Raw genomic sequence first — 16,057 nt, 5'->3', positions numbered from 1 at the left:
CCACACACCATCTCCTTTTCCTGCCTCCATTTCCAACAGTTAGGCTGCCCCCTATTACATTTCCCTAGATTATCAATTCTGTAAGTATGCCCAGTCGAGATAAATCATACCTGGCTAGGCTAGCAATCAGCAAGCAGTAAAGATTTACTGCTTTCAGGCTTGAGGTTTTAGAGTGGCTTAACTACTGCTAACTGCCATGTTACCTACATTGCCTATGGAGTTTTTAAAAAATTTATTGATTTTCATTTTATGTTCACTGGGATTTTTCCTGTATGAATGTCTGTATGAGGGTGTCAGGTCCCCTGAAACTGGAGTCACAGACAGCTGTGAGATAACATATAGGTGTTGGGAATTGAACTTAGGTCTTCTGGAAGAGCAGCTAGTGCTTTTAACTGCTGAGCCATCAGTCTAGCCCTATGGATTTTTTGTTCTTTTTAAAGATTTATTATGTAAACAGCATTCTGCCTGCATGTGTGCCTGCAGGCCAGAAGAGGGCACCAGATTTCATTATAGATGGTTGTGAACCACCATGTGGTCACTGGGAATTGAACTCAGGACCTCTGGAAGAGCAGACAGTGCTCTTAACCTCTGAGCCATCTCTCCAGTCCCCCTATGGAGTTTTAATTTACTTTTCTGCACACTAATCACCCACTTTTTGCCACCCTCAAAGACACAGCTATGACCATGGTGACACCCACCCAATATTCTCTAAGTGGCAGTTGGGATGTTTTATAGCATCACACAGGAGCTTCACACCAGCATCTTCTATTTTATTGTTTGAAACCTGTAGGTTCCTCAGGTTCTGGTTCTTCCTCAAGACTTCAGCCAGGTCCTGGCAACCACTAGTGGTGATGAGACAATATCTTACACTGTAAGAGAAAAATCACAATACTGTGGTTATTCCCTGATCTGAAAAGGAAGCATTTCACAAAGCCCAGCGATGTCTACAATTGCAGAGAGTACTCAGAGATTCAGAAAACATCATGGTCTTGGGCTGGAGAGATGGCTCAGCCGTTAAGAGCACTGACTGCTCTTCCAGAGGTGCTGAGTTCAATTCCCAGCAACCACGTGGTGCTCACAACCATCTGTAATGGGATCTGATGCCCTCTTCTGGTGTGCCTGAAGACATCAACAGTGTACTCACATGCATGAAATAAATAAATGAATCTTTGAAAAAAGAAAAAGAGGCTTCTCATCAGCGCCAGCAGTGGGACACCTTGGGCGCGGAATCGGCAGACACCCCCACAGTCCCCAGAGGACACTCCACATGATCTTAGGATCACTGGTGAGTGGAACACAACATCTGTTTCAATCTAATCGTGCGGGACCTACAGCAGTAGGGAAGCAGAAAACTGGCCTGACCAGGGGCACAAGTCCCTTCTGGTTGGCGCCAGTACCAGGTCACCTTGGGCGCAGGATCGGCGGACACCACCACAGTCCCCAGAGGACTCTCCACACGATCTTAGGATCACTGGTGAGTGGAACACAACATATGTGCCAATCCAATTATGACAGGCCTGTGACAGCAGACAAGGACACCAGAGCCCTTCCTGACCAGAGGCTCCGGTTCTTTTTGATCAGTTCTGGTTTACCTTGGTTTCAAACAGACCAGACAGCTCCATGGTGCTCAAAGGAGACACCACTTCCAGGCACAGTAACACGCCCAGGATCTTAGGACAACAGGATCCCAGGATAACAGGAGCTGGGTCACACCAGTATTTCAGGGTCTCAGAGGAAGCTTGACTGTCAAAAACTCTGACACACCCAGAATCTCAGGTTCACAGGAGCCCACAATCAAAGGATCGCAGAGAAAGCTGGACTCTGAGGAGTCCTGAATCAACTGGGATTATAGGAAGGACAGGCTCCAATCAGATATATTGAGGGCAGCATGCACTTGAGATAATCAGATGGCAGGAGGCAAGCTTAAGAACAGAAGCAACAGAAACCAAGGGTACTTGGCATCATCAGAACCAAAATCTCCCACCGTAGCAAGTCCTGGATACACCATCACACCAGAAAAGCAAGACATGGATCGAAAGTCACTTCTCATGATGATGATGGAGGACTTTAAGAAGGAAATACAGGAAAACACAGGTAAACAGCTAGAAGCCTTTAAAGAGAAAACACAAAAACTCCTTAGAGAGTTATAGGAAAACACTACCAAACAGGTGGTGGAATTGAACAAAAGCCTCCAGGATCTAAAAATGGAAGTAGAAACAATAAAGAAAACCCAAAGGGAGACAACTCAGGAGATAGAAACCCTAGGAAAGAAATCAGAAAACATAGATGTGAGCATCAGCCACAGAATACAAGAGTTGGAAGAGAGAATCTCAGATGCAGAAGATTTCATAGAGAACATGGACACAACAATAAAAGAAAATGCAAAATGCAAAAAGATCCTAACTCAAAACATCCAGGAAATCCAGGACACGATGAGAAGACCAAACCTACGGATAATAGGAATAGATGAGAATAACTTAAAGGGCCAGCAAATAACTTCAACAAAATTATAGAAGAAAACTTCCCATACCTAAAGAAAGATGCCCATGAACATACAAGAAGCCTACAGAACTCCAAATAGACTGGACCAGAAAAGAAATTCCTCCCGACACATAATAATCAGAATCAGGATCAGATTAATGACCTGAACAGTCCTATATCCCCTAAAAAACCCAGAAGCAGTCATTAATAGTCTCCCAACCAAAAAAAGGCCAGGACCAGATGGGTTTAGTACAGAGTTCTATCAGACCTTCAAAGAAGATCTAATTCCAGTTCTTCTCAAACTATTCTACAAAATAGAATCAGAAGGTACTCTACCCAATTTATTCTACGATGCCACAATTACTCTGATACCTAAACCACATAAAGACCCAACAAAGATAGAGAACTTCTGACCAATTATGAATATCAATGCAAAAATACTCAATAAAATTCTTGCTAACCGAATCCAAGAACACATCAAAAAAAAAAATCATCCATCCTGACCAAGTAGGCTTCATTCCAGGGATGCAAGGATGGTTTAATATACGGAAATCCATCAACGTAATCCACTGTATAAACTAACTCAAAGACAAAAACCACATGATCATCTCATTAGATGCTGAGAAAGCATTTGACAAAATCCAACACCCATTCATGATAAAAGTGATCAGGAATTCAAGACCCATACCTAAACATAATAAAAGCAATCTACAGCAAACCAGTACCTAACATCAAAGTAAATGGTGAGAAGCTGGAAGCAATCTCACTAAACTCAGGAACTAGACAAGGCTGCCCACCTTCGCCCTACCTATTCAATATAGTACTTAAAGTTCTAGCCAGAGCAATTCGACAACAAAAGGAGATCAAGGGGATACAATTTGCAAAACACAAGAAAATCAAGAAGAAGGAAGACCAACGTTTGGATACTTCAATCCTCCTTAGAATAGGGAACAAAATACCCATGGAAGGAGTTACAGAGAGTTTGGAGCTAAGACAAAAGGATGGACTACCCCACCCGGGGGTTCATCCCATAATCAGCCACCAAACCCAGACACTACTGCATATGACAGCAAGCTTTTGCTGAAAGGACCCTGATATAGCTGTCTCTTGTGAGGCTATGCCAGTGCCTGGCAACTAGAGAAGAGGATGCTCACAGTCATCTATTGGATGGAACACAGGGCCCCCAAAGGAGGAGCTAGGAAAGTACCCAAGGAGCTGAAGGGGTCTGCAACCCTATAGGTGGAACAACAATGTGAACTAACCAGTACCCCTAGACCTCATTTCTCTAGCTGCATATGTAGCAGAAGATGGCCTAGTCAGCCATCATTGGGAAACGAGGATCCTAGGTCTTGCAAACTTTATATGCCCTAGAACAGGGGGGTGCCAGGGCCAAGAAGTGGCGTGGGTGGGTAGGGGAGCAGGGTGGTGGTGGTGGGGAGAGTATAGGGAACTTTTGGGATATCATTTGAAATGTAAATATAGAAAATATCTAATAAAAAAAGAAAAAAACACACACACACTAGGTGAGGCAAAACAATCTTTTTAAAGTTTAAAACAATATTATGTTAAATAATGCCTTTGAGCATGAGTGACTATAGGTGACTCATATTAAAATGGAGTGGGGCACTATGGGTAACCCAAACCATGGATAACGCAGGGGTAGGGGTGGCTTTCCAGGCTTATCCTTTACATCAAGGGAAGAAAGATGACATAGCATCACAGACTCAGCTATGCACATGGATGGTGGCTGACTGGGAATGCTTGTTGAACCAGCTCTTTTCCTAAAGTAACTTGGATCACTTGCATTATGTGACCACCAGTGGATGGGAGCTCATCCTGTTTCCAATTTCTCAAATTCTGGTGTGAATCTGACACTACTTTAAAAAAAACATGTGTGCCAACCACATGAAAGTAGGTGCCTACGAAGTCAGAAGGGGTGATCAAGTTTCCCAGAACTGGAGTTACAGAAGGGTCTTAGTTAGGGTCTTATTGCTGTGAAGAGACAACCTGACCTAGGCAACTCTTATAAAGGCAAACACTTAATTAGGGCAGGCTTACAGCTTCAGAGGTTCAGTCCATTGTCATCATGGCAGGAAGCATGGCAGCTTGCAGGCAGACAGGGTACTGGAAGAGCTGAGGGTTCTACATCTTGATATTAAAGAGAGCTAATCACTTTACTTACATACATTTAAAACTTTGTAAGGAATCATTTTAATTTTAGTAGTCTGTCACCTGTCTGTTTTTACATGAAAATAGTTACTAATGACTGCTGTTGGGCTGGAGAGATGGCTCAGCAGTTAAGAGCACTCACTGCTCTTCCAAAGGTCTTGAGTTCAAATCCCAGCAACCACATGGTGGTTCACAACTATCCCTAATGAGATCAGACGCCTTTTTCTGGTGTGTCGGAAGACAGCTACAGTATATTTACATATAATAAATAAATCTTTGGGCCTGAGCGAGAAGAGGTCCTGAGTTCAATTCCCAGCAACCACATGATGGCTCACAACCATCTGTACAGCTATAGTGTACTCATATACATAAAATAAATAAATAAATCTTAAAAAAAAGACTGCTGTGTGTTGTACTAGGAAACCACAAGAGCTGTACCTGCTACCTGTGAAGAACAGGCTATGTAAACCTGTAAGAAAATGTGCTTTAGCTTTGTGTTTAGTTTCTGCTCTAAGCAGAATGGGGGTTGGGACTATTGATCTGGGATTCATAGAATTTATGTAAATTTAAGAATTTTTAAAATCTATTTTTAATGATAGTTAACTTTTTTGTTTGTTTGTTTGTTTTTTGAGACAGGGTTTCTCTGTGTAGTCCTGGCTGTCCTGGAACTCACTTTGTAGTCCAGGCTGGCCTTGAACTCAGAAATCCACCTGCCTCTGCCTCCTGAGTGCTGGGATTAAAGGCGTGTGCCACAAGTGCCCGGCAAATTTAAGAAAATTTGAAGATTATTAACAATGATCAAACCCTTGATGATGTAGCTTTAGTAAATAAAAGGCTGGGTTCAGGCTCTCTGGCCAGAAAGGAGAAGAAAGAATGATGAGAATCTTCAGGGAACAGAGAGAGCACCTGAACTGACAGCTTGTATCTACTACTGACTCCGAGTCACTAATGAATCCGCGCTGTTCCCATTCCTGCCTTTTTCAGAACCCTCCTTAGGCTGCAGTTAGCAGGGTTTTTGTAATTACCATATACTTTTTACTTTTTTTTTTTTTTTTTTTTGAGGTAGGATCTCATTCTCACCCAGTTTGGAAAAAAAGCAGCCCATGAAACATGGAATCCATCTTGTGTTGACCAACTACTCCTGAGTATGGGGCATGCCCTGGAGTGTGGGCCATATACTCAGTGTCATTCCATTGGAGAAAACAGATTTTTCCTCTCTCAACAGATTTTTTTAAACACAAATTCAGTATTTTTAGAGAACTCAAGTGGTTTATACTTTTAAACTACCTTTTCTTCTTTCTTTTTAGTGCTGGGGAATCATGAATACTTTTAATGTTTTCAAATATGTATCCTTAATGATACCTTAGTGGGCTTTACAAAGCCATTATAAGAGGAAAAAGCACACTATACAAGCATTTTAATTTTCTTCCTTATCCCTTTCTACATAGGACAAAAATGTTGGGACTCTGAGATTTCACAACAGATTAGGTAACAGTACCACACATCTGGATTTCTCACCAAAGCCATTTGATCATGGGATACTAGTCCACTTGGCATGATAAAAACAACTACCACACTAAATCACTCAAATACCTCTGGCTTTTATAATTTGAAATCGAGAGATCTGTCGTTTATCTTCCCATTATTGTTACACTGCTGTTTATTTTTCCATGGTAGAATTTTCATGCATAATAACTAATTCACACACACATTTCTGGGTTCCCTCTTCCTCATCTTACTCTTTCTTTGGACACGAAATGTCTCCTACAGGCTCCTGTGTTTAAACACTTAGTCCCCAGATCGGGGCACTATTTTGGGAAGTTGGGAGACCTCTGGAAGATTGGGGTCTAACAGGTAGACGTGGGCCACTTGGTGTAGGCTTAAGGATTATATTCTAGACCCTGATTTTGGTTCCATACTCTGCTTCCTGATGCACAATATTGAGAATAATTTTTATCCACTATGAGGCCACTTCATCATGCTTTTTTCCCAACAGAAGAGATGAGACCATTCCATACCGTGACCTCGAATGATCCTGCCTCCCTTAAGTTGCTTCTGTCAGATATTTCATCACAGTCATGGTGATGAGAAATTCACTAATACACCCTTCTGTCTAGGATCTGGGCTCCAGTTTTCCATCTGTTGATATTTGTTCATCTTCTAGCCCCCATCCAAACTTCTTAACCATCCTTCTGGCTCCAGTCATAATTCCTCTTTCTCTCAGTCCCCATTCTGAGAGGCTTCCCACCACACACAAAAACCAGGACACAGAGGCCAAGACACAGATCTATCTGTCCTAAGGAAAGGGTCTTCAGTAGCCTGAGGTGAGTGACCCTACCTGGCATACACTCAGGCATATACATTAAAGATTATTAAACAGAGCCTCCAAGGCCAAGCTCAAAGAATCCTACCTTAGTGACTTCAGGACACTGTCTGGGAGACTCAGAGCCCCACAGAGAACCTTCAGCCCTTCATCCTTCAGGTCATTGGAGCTGATGTCTAGGTGGTTCAGTGTTTTGTTCCGCCTAAGAACTTCCGAAAGGTAGTCCCAACATTGCTCACTGAGGGAGCAGTTGACTAACCTATCTCAGGGAAAGAAAGGCATGTAAGGGGGGAAATACAACAGTTCTACAACCTTGTAAGTAGCAGTGACAAAATAGTCAAGCAAGATGACGCACTCCTGGCTCAGTGGAACATATTTCCCTTCATCTGACTTCACACTAGATCTAGCATTGAAACTGAGTAATTCCCTGACAATGCTAATGTTCTGAAGAACTTACCTGAATCTAATCTGAATCCTTTATATTAGCAATGCCTCAATGATGCTTCTTATAGTGACATGGTTATTGTAACATGGGCATCCATATCAATGTTGTCTTGTATAATAAACAGTATGAAAATATATTTTAAAAATAATGTCTATGTGGTTTAGTTTTATTTCTGTTGTTGTGAGAAAAAATATCCTTATAAAAATCAATTTTTCGGGGAGAGGCTCTAATTTAGCTCACTATTGCAGACTGCACTCTTTCATTGTGTGAAATCAAGGGGGCAGAAACTTCAAATAGCTGGCCACATCACATCTAGAGGCAAAGGTACAGAGAATTCATAGATGCATGGCATTATTTTCTATTCTTCAATAATCCAGGACCTAAACCCAGGGTAATGGTGCTGCCCACTGTGGGCTGGGTCTTCACAGACTAATTAGCATAATTAAGACAATCTCTTAGAGACATGCTCATGGGCCCACCTAGACACTCCTTTATTGATACTCACTTCTCAGGTGAGTATCATTGTTCCAGGGTGACAGATAACACTATCCATCATAATATGAAATATATAGGAATACATGACATGAAAAATCACCATCATTGGCCCTATCCAAAACACCAAACCTCTCTCCCATGTTCTAAAGTCCTTAATTTTCTTCCTTATTAGCCTACTCATTTATTCCACCCACAATTACAAGAGAGGCTCATTTAGTATGAGATGAAGTTTAGTTCATGGGCATTATTCTCTGTGACTGTCCCATTCTGCATGACAAAACTAAGTTACTGATACAAGTCTATGTGTCTGCTACAGGCACTTTAATCTAGTCAAACAGCTTTTGAAATTTAGTACAAGAAACCCTTGATATGTACGGGTAGCAGGGGTGAGTGTGGATGTGGGGTCAGGGTCACTGTGGATGTAAAGCTCTGCCGGTACTCAAGAGCTCTATGTATAGTGGTTCAGCATGTGTCCAACCTGTCGATACTCTCCCATATACTAGTTCCAATTTCCTCCAGTCTTTTTTTTTTAAAGATATTTTCTTTATTTACATTTCAAATGTTATCCCCTTTCCTAGTTTCCCCTCCGAAAATCCCCTATCCCCTCCCCCTGTTCCCCAACCCACCCACTCCCATTCCTGACCCTGGTATTCCCCTATACTGGGGCATAGAACCTTCTCAGGAGCTAGGGCCTCTCCTCCCACTGATGACTGACTAGGCCATCCTCAGCTACATATGCAGCAAGAGCCATGAGTCCCACCATGTATTTTCTTTGATTGGTGCAGACCCATGGAGCTGTGGGGATGCTGGTTAGTTCATATTGATGTTCCTCCTATGGGGATTCAGACCCCTTCAGATTCTTGGGTATTTTCTCTAGCTCCTTCATTGGGGACCTGTGCTCTGTAAAATGGATGACTGTGAGCATCCACTTCTGTATTTGCCAGGCAGTGGCAGAACCTCTCCTCCAGTCTTCTTATAATATACAATTTAAACACCAAATAATTGTTGACTGGGGAAATAACAACAACAAAAAATAATCTACAAATGTTAGGTTTAGAACCAATTGGAGGATTTAAATGATTATGATTGTGTATATGTGAATATGATGTTTACAGGAACATCATATACACATATGCATGTGAAGGTGAGAGAGCAGCTTTGTGGAGTTGGTTCTCTCTTTCCACCTTTACATGGGCTGTTCTGGTCCGACCTTGACCTTGAAATCCTCCTGTCTCAGCCTCCTACAGGGTTAGAACTCATGATGTGCCTGAGTATGTGTTTTATTTTTATTTTTGTTATTATTTTTAATTTTTCCACTTTTTATTAGGTATTTACTTCATTTACATTTTAAATGCTATCCTGAAAGTCTCTATGCCCTACCTGCCCCCCTGCTCCGCTACCCACCTACTCCCACTTCAAAGCCCTGGTGTTTCCCCTGTACTGGGGCATATAAAGTTTACAAGACCAAGGGGCCTCTCTTTCCAATGATGACCGACTAGGCCATCTTCTGTTACATATGCAGCTAGAGACACGAGCTCTGGGGGTACTGTTTAGTTCATATTGTTGTTCCACCTATAGGGTTGCAGACCCCTTCAGCTCCTTGGGTACTTTCTCTAGCTCCACCATTAGGGGCCCTGTGTTCCATCCAATAGATGACTGTGAGCATCCACTTCTGTGTTTGCCAGGTACTAGCAGAGCCTCACAAGAGACAGCTATATCAGGGTCCTTTCAGCAAAATGTTGCTGGCGTATGCAATAGTGTCTGCATTTGGTGGCTGATTATGGGATGAACCCCCGGGTGGGGCAGTCTCTGGATAGTCCATCCTTTCATCTCAGCTCCAAACTTTGTCTCTGTAACTCCTTCCATGGGTGTTTTGTTCCCAATTCTAAGAAGGGGTGAAGAGTCCACACTTTGGTCTTCATTCTTCTTGAGTTTCTTGTGTTTTGCAAATTGTATCCCCTTGATCTCCTTTTGTTGTCGAATTGCTCTGGCTAGAACTTTAAGTACTATATTGAATAGGTAGGGAGAAAGTGGGCAGCCTTGTCTAGTCCCTGATTTTAGTGAGATTGCTTCGAGTTTCTCTCCATTTACTTTGATGTTGGGTACTGGTTTGCTGTAGATTGCTTTTATTATGTTTAGGTATGGGCCTTGAATTCCTGATGTTTCCAAGACTTTTATCATGAATGGGTGTTGGATTTTGTCAAATGCTTTCTCAGCATCTAATGAGATGATCATGTGGTTTTTGTCTTTGAGTTAGTTTATATAGTGGATTATGTTGATGGATTTCCATATATTAAACCATCCTTGCATCCCTGGAATGAAGCCTAGTTGGTCACGATGGATGATTGTTTTGATGTGTTCTTGAGTTCGGTTAGCGAGAATTTTATTGAGTATTTTTGCATTGATATTCATAAGGGTAATTGGTCAGAAGTTCTCTATCTTTGTTGGGTCTTTATGTGATTTAGGTATCAGAGCAATTGTGGCTTCGTAGAAGGTAGAATAACTTCTGTTTCTATTTTGTGGAATAGTTTGAGAAGAACTGGAATTAGGTCTCCTTTGAAGGTCTGATAGGACTTTGCACTAAACCCATCTTATCCTGGGCTTTTTTTTGGTTGGGAGACTATTAATGACTGCATCTTTTTTTTTTTTTTTTTTTTTTTTTTTTTTTTTTTTTTTTTTTTTTTAGGGGATATAGGACTGTTTAGGTCATTAATCTGATCCTGATTTAACGTTGGTGCCAGGTATCTGACTAGAAATTTGTCCATTTCATCCAGGTTTTCCAGTTTTGTTGAGTATAGCCTTTTGTAGAAGGATTTGATGGTGTTTTGGATCTCCTCAGGATCTGTTGTTATGTCTCCCTTTTAATTTCTGATTTTGTTAATTAGGATGCTGTCCCTGTGCCCTGTAGTGAGTCTGGCTAGGGTTTATCTATCTTGCTGATTTTCCCTAAGAACCAGCTCCTGGTTTGGTTGATTCTGTGAATAGTTTGTTTCATTTCCACTTGGTTGATTTCGCCCCTGAGTTTGATTATTTTCTGCTGGCTACTCTTCTTGGGTGAATTTGCTTCCTTTTGTTCTAGAGCTTTTAGGTGTGCTGTTAAGCTGCTAGTGTATGCTCCCTCTAGTTTCTTTTTGGAGGCACTCAGAGCTATGAGTTTTCCTCTCAGGAATGCTTTCATTGTGTCCCATAAGTTTGGGTATGTTGTGGCTTAGTTTTCATTAAACTCTAAAAAATCTTTTAATTTCTATCTTTATTTCTTCCTTGACCAAGGTATTGTTGAGGTGAGTGTTGTTCAGTTTCCATGTGAATGTTGGCTTTCTAGTATTTATGTTATTGAAGATCAGCCTTAGTCCATGGTGATTTGATAGAATGCATGGGATAATTTCAGTATTTTTGTATCCGTTTATGCCTGTTTTGTGACCAATTATATGGTCAATTATGAAGAAGGTACCATGAGGTGCTGAGAAGAAGGTATATCCTTTTGTTTTAGGATAAAATGTTCTGTAGATATCTGTTAAATCCATTTGTTTCAAAACTTCTGTTAGTTTCACTGTGTCTCTGTTTAGTTTCTGTTTCCAGGATCTGTCCATTGATGAGAATAGCGTGTTGAAGTCTCCCCCTTTATTGTGTGAGGTACAATGTGTGCTTTGAGCTTTACTAAAGTTTCTTTAATGAATATGGCTGCCCTTGCATTTGGAGCATAGATATTCAGAATTGAGAGTTCATCTTGGAAGATTTTACCTTTGATGTGTGTGAAGTGCCCTTCCTTGTCTTTTTAGATAACTTTGGGTTGGAAGTTGATTTTAATCAATATTAGAATGGCTACTCCAGCTTGTTTTTTTCAGACCATTTGCTTGGAAAATTGTTTTCCAGCCTTTTACTCTGAGGTAGTGCCTGTCTTTTCCCAGAGATGGGTTTCCTGTAAGCAGCAAATTGTTGGGTCCTGTTTGTGTATCCAGTCTGTTAGTCTATGTCTTTTTATTGGGGAATTGAGTCCACTGACATTAAGATATATTAAAGAAAAGTAATGGTTGCTTCCTGTTATTTTTGTTGTTAGAGTAGGGATTCTGTTCTTGTGGCTGTCTTCTTTTAGGTTTGTTGAAGGATTACTTTCTTGCTTTTTCTAGGGCGTAGTTTCCATCCTTGTATTTCCCGTTATTATCCTTTGAAGGGCTGGATTTGTGGAAAGATAATTTGTGAATTTGGTTTTGCCATGGAATACTTTGGTTTCTCCATCTATTGTAATTGAGAGTTAGGTTGGGTATAGTAGCCTGGGCTGGCATTTGTGTTCTCTTAGTGTCTGTATAACATCATCCAGGATCTTCTGGCTTTCATAGTCTCTGGTGAGAAGTCTGGTGTAATTCTAACAGGCCTGCCTTTATATGTTACTTGACCTTTTTCCCTTACTGCTACTAATATTCTGTCTTTATTTAGTGCATTGTTGTTCTGATTATTATGTGTCAGGAGGAATTTCTTTTCTGGTCCAGTCTATTTGGAGTTCTGTAGGATTCTTGTATGTTCATGGGCATCTCTTTCTTTAGGTATGGGAAGTTTTCTTCTATAATTTTGTTGAAGATATTTGCTGGTAGGTTTGGTCTTCTCATTGTGTCCTGGATTTCCTGGATGTTTTTAGTTAGGATCTTTTTGCATTTTGCATTTTCTTTGATTGTTGTGTCCATGTTTCCTATGGAATCTTCGGCACCTGAGATTCTCTCTTCCATGTCTTGTATTCTGTTGCTCATGCTCCCATCTATGGTTCTTCATTTCTTTCCTAGGGATTCTATCTCCAGAGTTGTTTCCCTTTGGGTCTTATTTTTTCTACTTCTATTTTTAGATCCTGGATGGTTTTGTTCAATTCTATCACCTGTTTGGTAGTGTATTCCTGTAACTCTCTAAGGGATCTTTGTGTTTCCTCTTTAAAGGCTTCTAGCTGTTTACCTGTGTTTTCCTGTATTTCCTTCTTAAAGCCCTCCATCATTATCATGAGAAGTGATTTTTAGATCTATGTCTTGCTTTTCTGGTGCCATGGTGTATCCAGGACTTGCTACAGTAGGAGAATTTGGCTCTGATGATGCCAAGTAACCTTGGTTTCTGTTGCTTCTGCTCTTATCCTTGCCTCCTGCCATCTGACTATCTCAAGTGCATGCTGCCCTCAATATATCTGATTGGAGCCTGTCCTTCCTATAATCCCAGTTGATTCAGGACTCCTCAGAGTCTATGGGGAGCCGCCCTCACATTCGCCGTTGCAAGATGGCGCTGACATCCTGTGTTCTAAGTGGTAAATAAATAATCTGCGCATGTGCCAAGGGTAGTTTTCCACTACATGTGCTCTGCCTTCCCCGTGACGACAACTCGGCCGATGGGCTGCAGCCAATCAAGGAGTAATACGTCCTAGGCGGAGAATAATTCTCCTTAAAAAGGGACGGGGTTTTGCCATTCTCTCTCTTGCTCTGGCTCTTGCCTCTTGCTCCTGAAGATGTAAGCAATAAGGCTCTTGCACTCTTGCGCTCTTGCGCTCTGGCTCCTAAAGATGTAAGCAATAGAGCTCTTGCACTCTTGCTCTTGCTCTCTGGCTCCTGAAGATGTAAGCAATAAAGCTTTGCCGCAGAAGATTCCGGTTTGCTGTGTTCTTCCTGGCCGGTCACGAGAACGCGTGTAAGAAGAGTCCAGCTTTCTCTGTGATCCTTTGATTGTGGGCTCCTGTGAACCTGAGATTCTGGGTGTGTCAGAGTTTTTGACAGTCAAGCTTCCTCTGAGACCCTGAAATACTGGTGTGACCCAGCTCCTGTTATCCTGGGATCCCGTTGTCCTAAGATCCTGGGTATGTTACAGTGCCTGGAAGTGATGTCTCCTTTGAGGAATGTGGAGCTGTCTGGTCTGTTTGAAACCAAGGTATACCAGAACTGATCAGGAGGAACCCAAGTCTTTGTTTAGGAAGGGGTCTAGTGTCTTTGTTCCTGCTGTCACAGGCCTGTCACAATTGGATTGGAACAGATGTTGTGTTCCACTCACCAGTGATCCTAAGATCGTGTGGAGAGACCTCTGTGGAACATGGGGGTGTCTGCTGATCCTGCACCCAAGGTGACCCGGTTCTGGCGCCGACTGGAAGGGCTTATTTTTAATTACGAGTATCTGTGTTGTGCTGTATGTGTTCTGTCCATGTGAGAGAGGGTGACTGTGAAGGCCAGAAGAAGATGTTTGAGTTCTCAGTCCTAGAGCTACAAGTGGATGTTAAGTTACCTAACACAGGTGCTAGGAAACAAATGGGTCCTCTGGAAGAGCAAAGTGTGTGTTCTTAACCACCAGGCTATCTCTCCAGCCCACCGTGCTTGTTTGTTTCTTAGGTTTATGCTTTGAAGCTTCTGCTATGGGAATGCATTAATGGGAAGATATTATAACTAATTAATTTGTCTGTGTGGTGTCTGAGAGAATGCCATGGTCCCTGGACAGGATTCCTATAGATGGCCTTCCTCTAGTCAGCAGCTCAACACAGAAACTGTGACAACTCAAGGAAAGAAAGAATGCCCAAGCACCCTTTAGCTACATTCTAAGCCCAAGGAATGAGACTAGGTAACTGTCCTAGCCCATTATGGATGCAAACAATACCCTCATATCACCCCAATGAAGACACACAGGCACCCCTTTACCACAGGAAACACTCTGTCCTTTGCTGTTTTGGAAGAAATAGTCCAGTTGGCTGAGATTAGTCTCTAGTCTGTTTTCTACCTCCTCTCTCTATGTTGCCTTGGAGATCTAACAGTGTGCATGTTGCATGTGTGCTCCTATGCGTGCAGGCTGATGGTGATGCTGGTGTCTTCCTCAGTTGCTCTCTGCCTTGTTCTGAGCCTGCGATTCACCAATATGGCTGATCCCTGAGCCCTAAAACCCACTTAATCTTCATTCCTCAGCTCTGGGATTGCAGACATCATTTACTGCTGATATCTGCATAGAAAGTACTCCCACACCCTGAGCAATTTCCCCAGACACACAACTGGCAGACTTTAGTAAGCAGAGTCTATATTCAAACTATTTCCACTGTCCCTACAGTGCACCCCTCCTCCCAAGGCCACTTACACCAAGTTCTTCAGAACGCAGTCTGGGTGGCACAAAGCCTTGGACAGAGAGGATATCCCTTTGTCCAAGTTGTTAGATGACAAATTAAGATGCTTTAACATCTTGCTGCTGATCAGAACGGAGGCAAAGACCTTGCAGTCATCTGGTGAAAGGTTACAGGCTGCTACCCTGCAGGAAAAAGATAACGTCATACTGCTATGTCTTCATGACATTTTCCTTTGCTATCCCCATGAAGGTTTGGGACTTCACAGAATTTGACATTGTTCCTTATTTTAAAAAAGATTTACCCAATCACAAAAGAACACACATGATATGCACTCACTGATAAATGGATATTAGCCCAGAAACTTAGAATACCCAAGACACAATTTGCAAAACACAAGAAAATCAAGAAGAAGGAAGACCAACGTTTGGATACTTCATTCCTCCTTAGAATAGGGAACAAAATGCCCATGGAAAGAGTTACAGAGGCAAAGTTTGGAGCTAAGACGAAAGGATGGACTTTCCAGAGACTACCCCACCTGGAGATCCATCCCATAATCAGCCACCAAACCCAGACACTACTACATATGCCAGCAAGCTTTTGCTGAAAGGACCCTGATATAGCTGTCTCTTGTGAGGCTCTGCTAGTACCTGGCAAACACAGAAGTGGATGCTCACAGTCATCTATTGGATGGAACACAGGGCCCCCAATGGTGGAGCTAGAGAAAGTACCCAAGGAGCTGAAGGGGTCTGCAACCCTATAGGTGGAACAACAATATGAACTAACCGGTACCCCCAGTGCTCGTGTCTCTAGCTGCATATGTAGCAGTCAATGGCCTAGTCAGCCATCACTGGGAAGGGAGGCCCCTTGGTCTTGCAAACTTTATATGCCCCAGAACAGGGGAACGCCAGGGCCAAGAAGCGGGAGTGGGCGGGTAGGGGAGCAGGGCAGTGGGAGGGTACAGGGAACTTTTGGGATAGCATTTGAAATGTAAATAAAGAAAATATCTAATAAAAACCTCCAAAAAAGATTTTTCTTTCTTTTTTTTTTTAATTAGGTATTTTCCTCATTTACATTTCCAATGCTA

General features: G+C 42.1%; 1 protein-coding gene across 1 annotated transcript in view; it reads right to left on the bottom strand.

The window, feature by feature from the left end:
- The window catches only part of Nlrp4c (NLR family, pyrin domain containing 4C), a 59,989-nt gene that overhangs the window by 5,451 nt on the left and 38,481 nt on the right, over positions 1-16,057 (bottom strand). Inside the window, exons 6-8 of the mRNA NM_031389.2 lie at positions 14,988-15,155; positions 7,062-7,232; positions 699-869 (exon numbers count right to left, since the gene is read on the bottom strand). Coding sequence (NP_113566.2) covers positions 699-869; positions 7,062-7,232; positions 14,988-15,155 — 510 coding nt within the window. The remainder of the gene's footprint in view (positions 1-698; positions 870-7,061; positions 7,233-14,987; positions 15,156-16,057) is intronic.

Source organism: Mus musculus, chromosome 7 (genome assembly GCF_000001635.26).
Source record: "Mus musculus strain C57BL/6J chromosome 7, GRCm38.p6 C57BL/6J".
NCBI classification, from domain to species: domain Eukaryota; kingdom Metazoa; phylum Chordata; class Mammalia; order Rodentia; family Muridae; genus Mus; species Mus musculus.
This window is presented reverse-complemented; position numbering and strand designations above follow the sequence as displayed.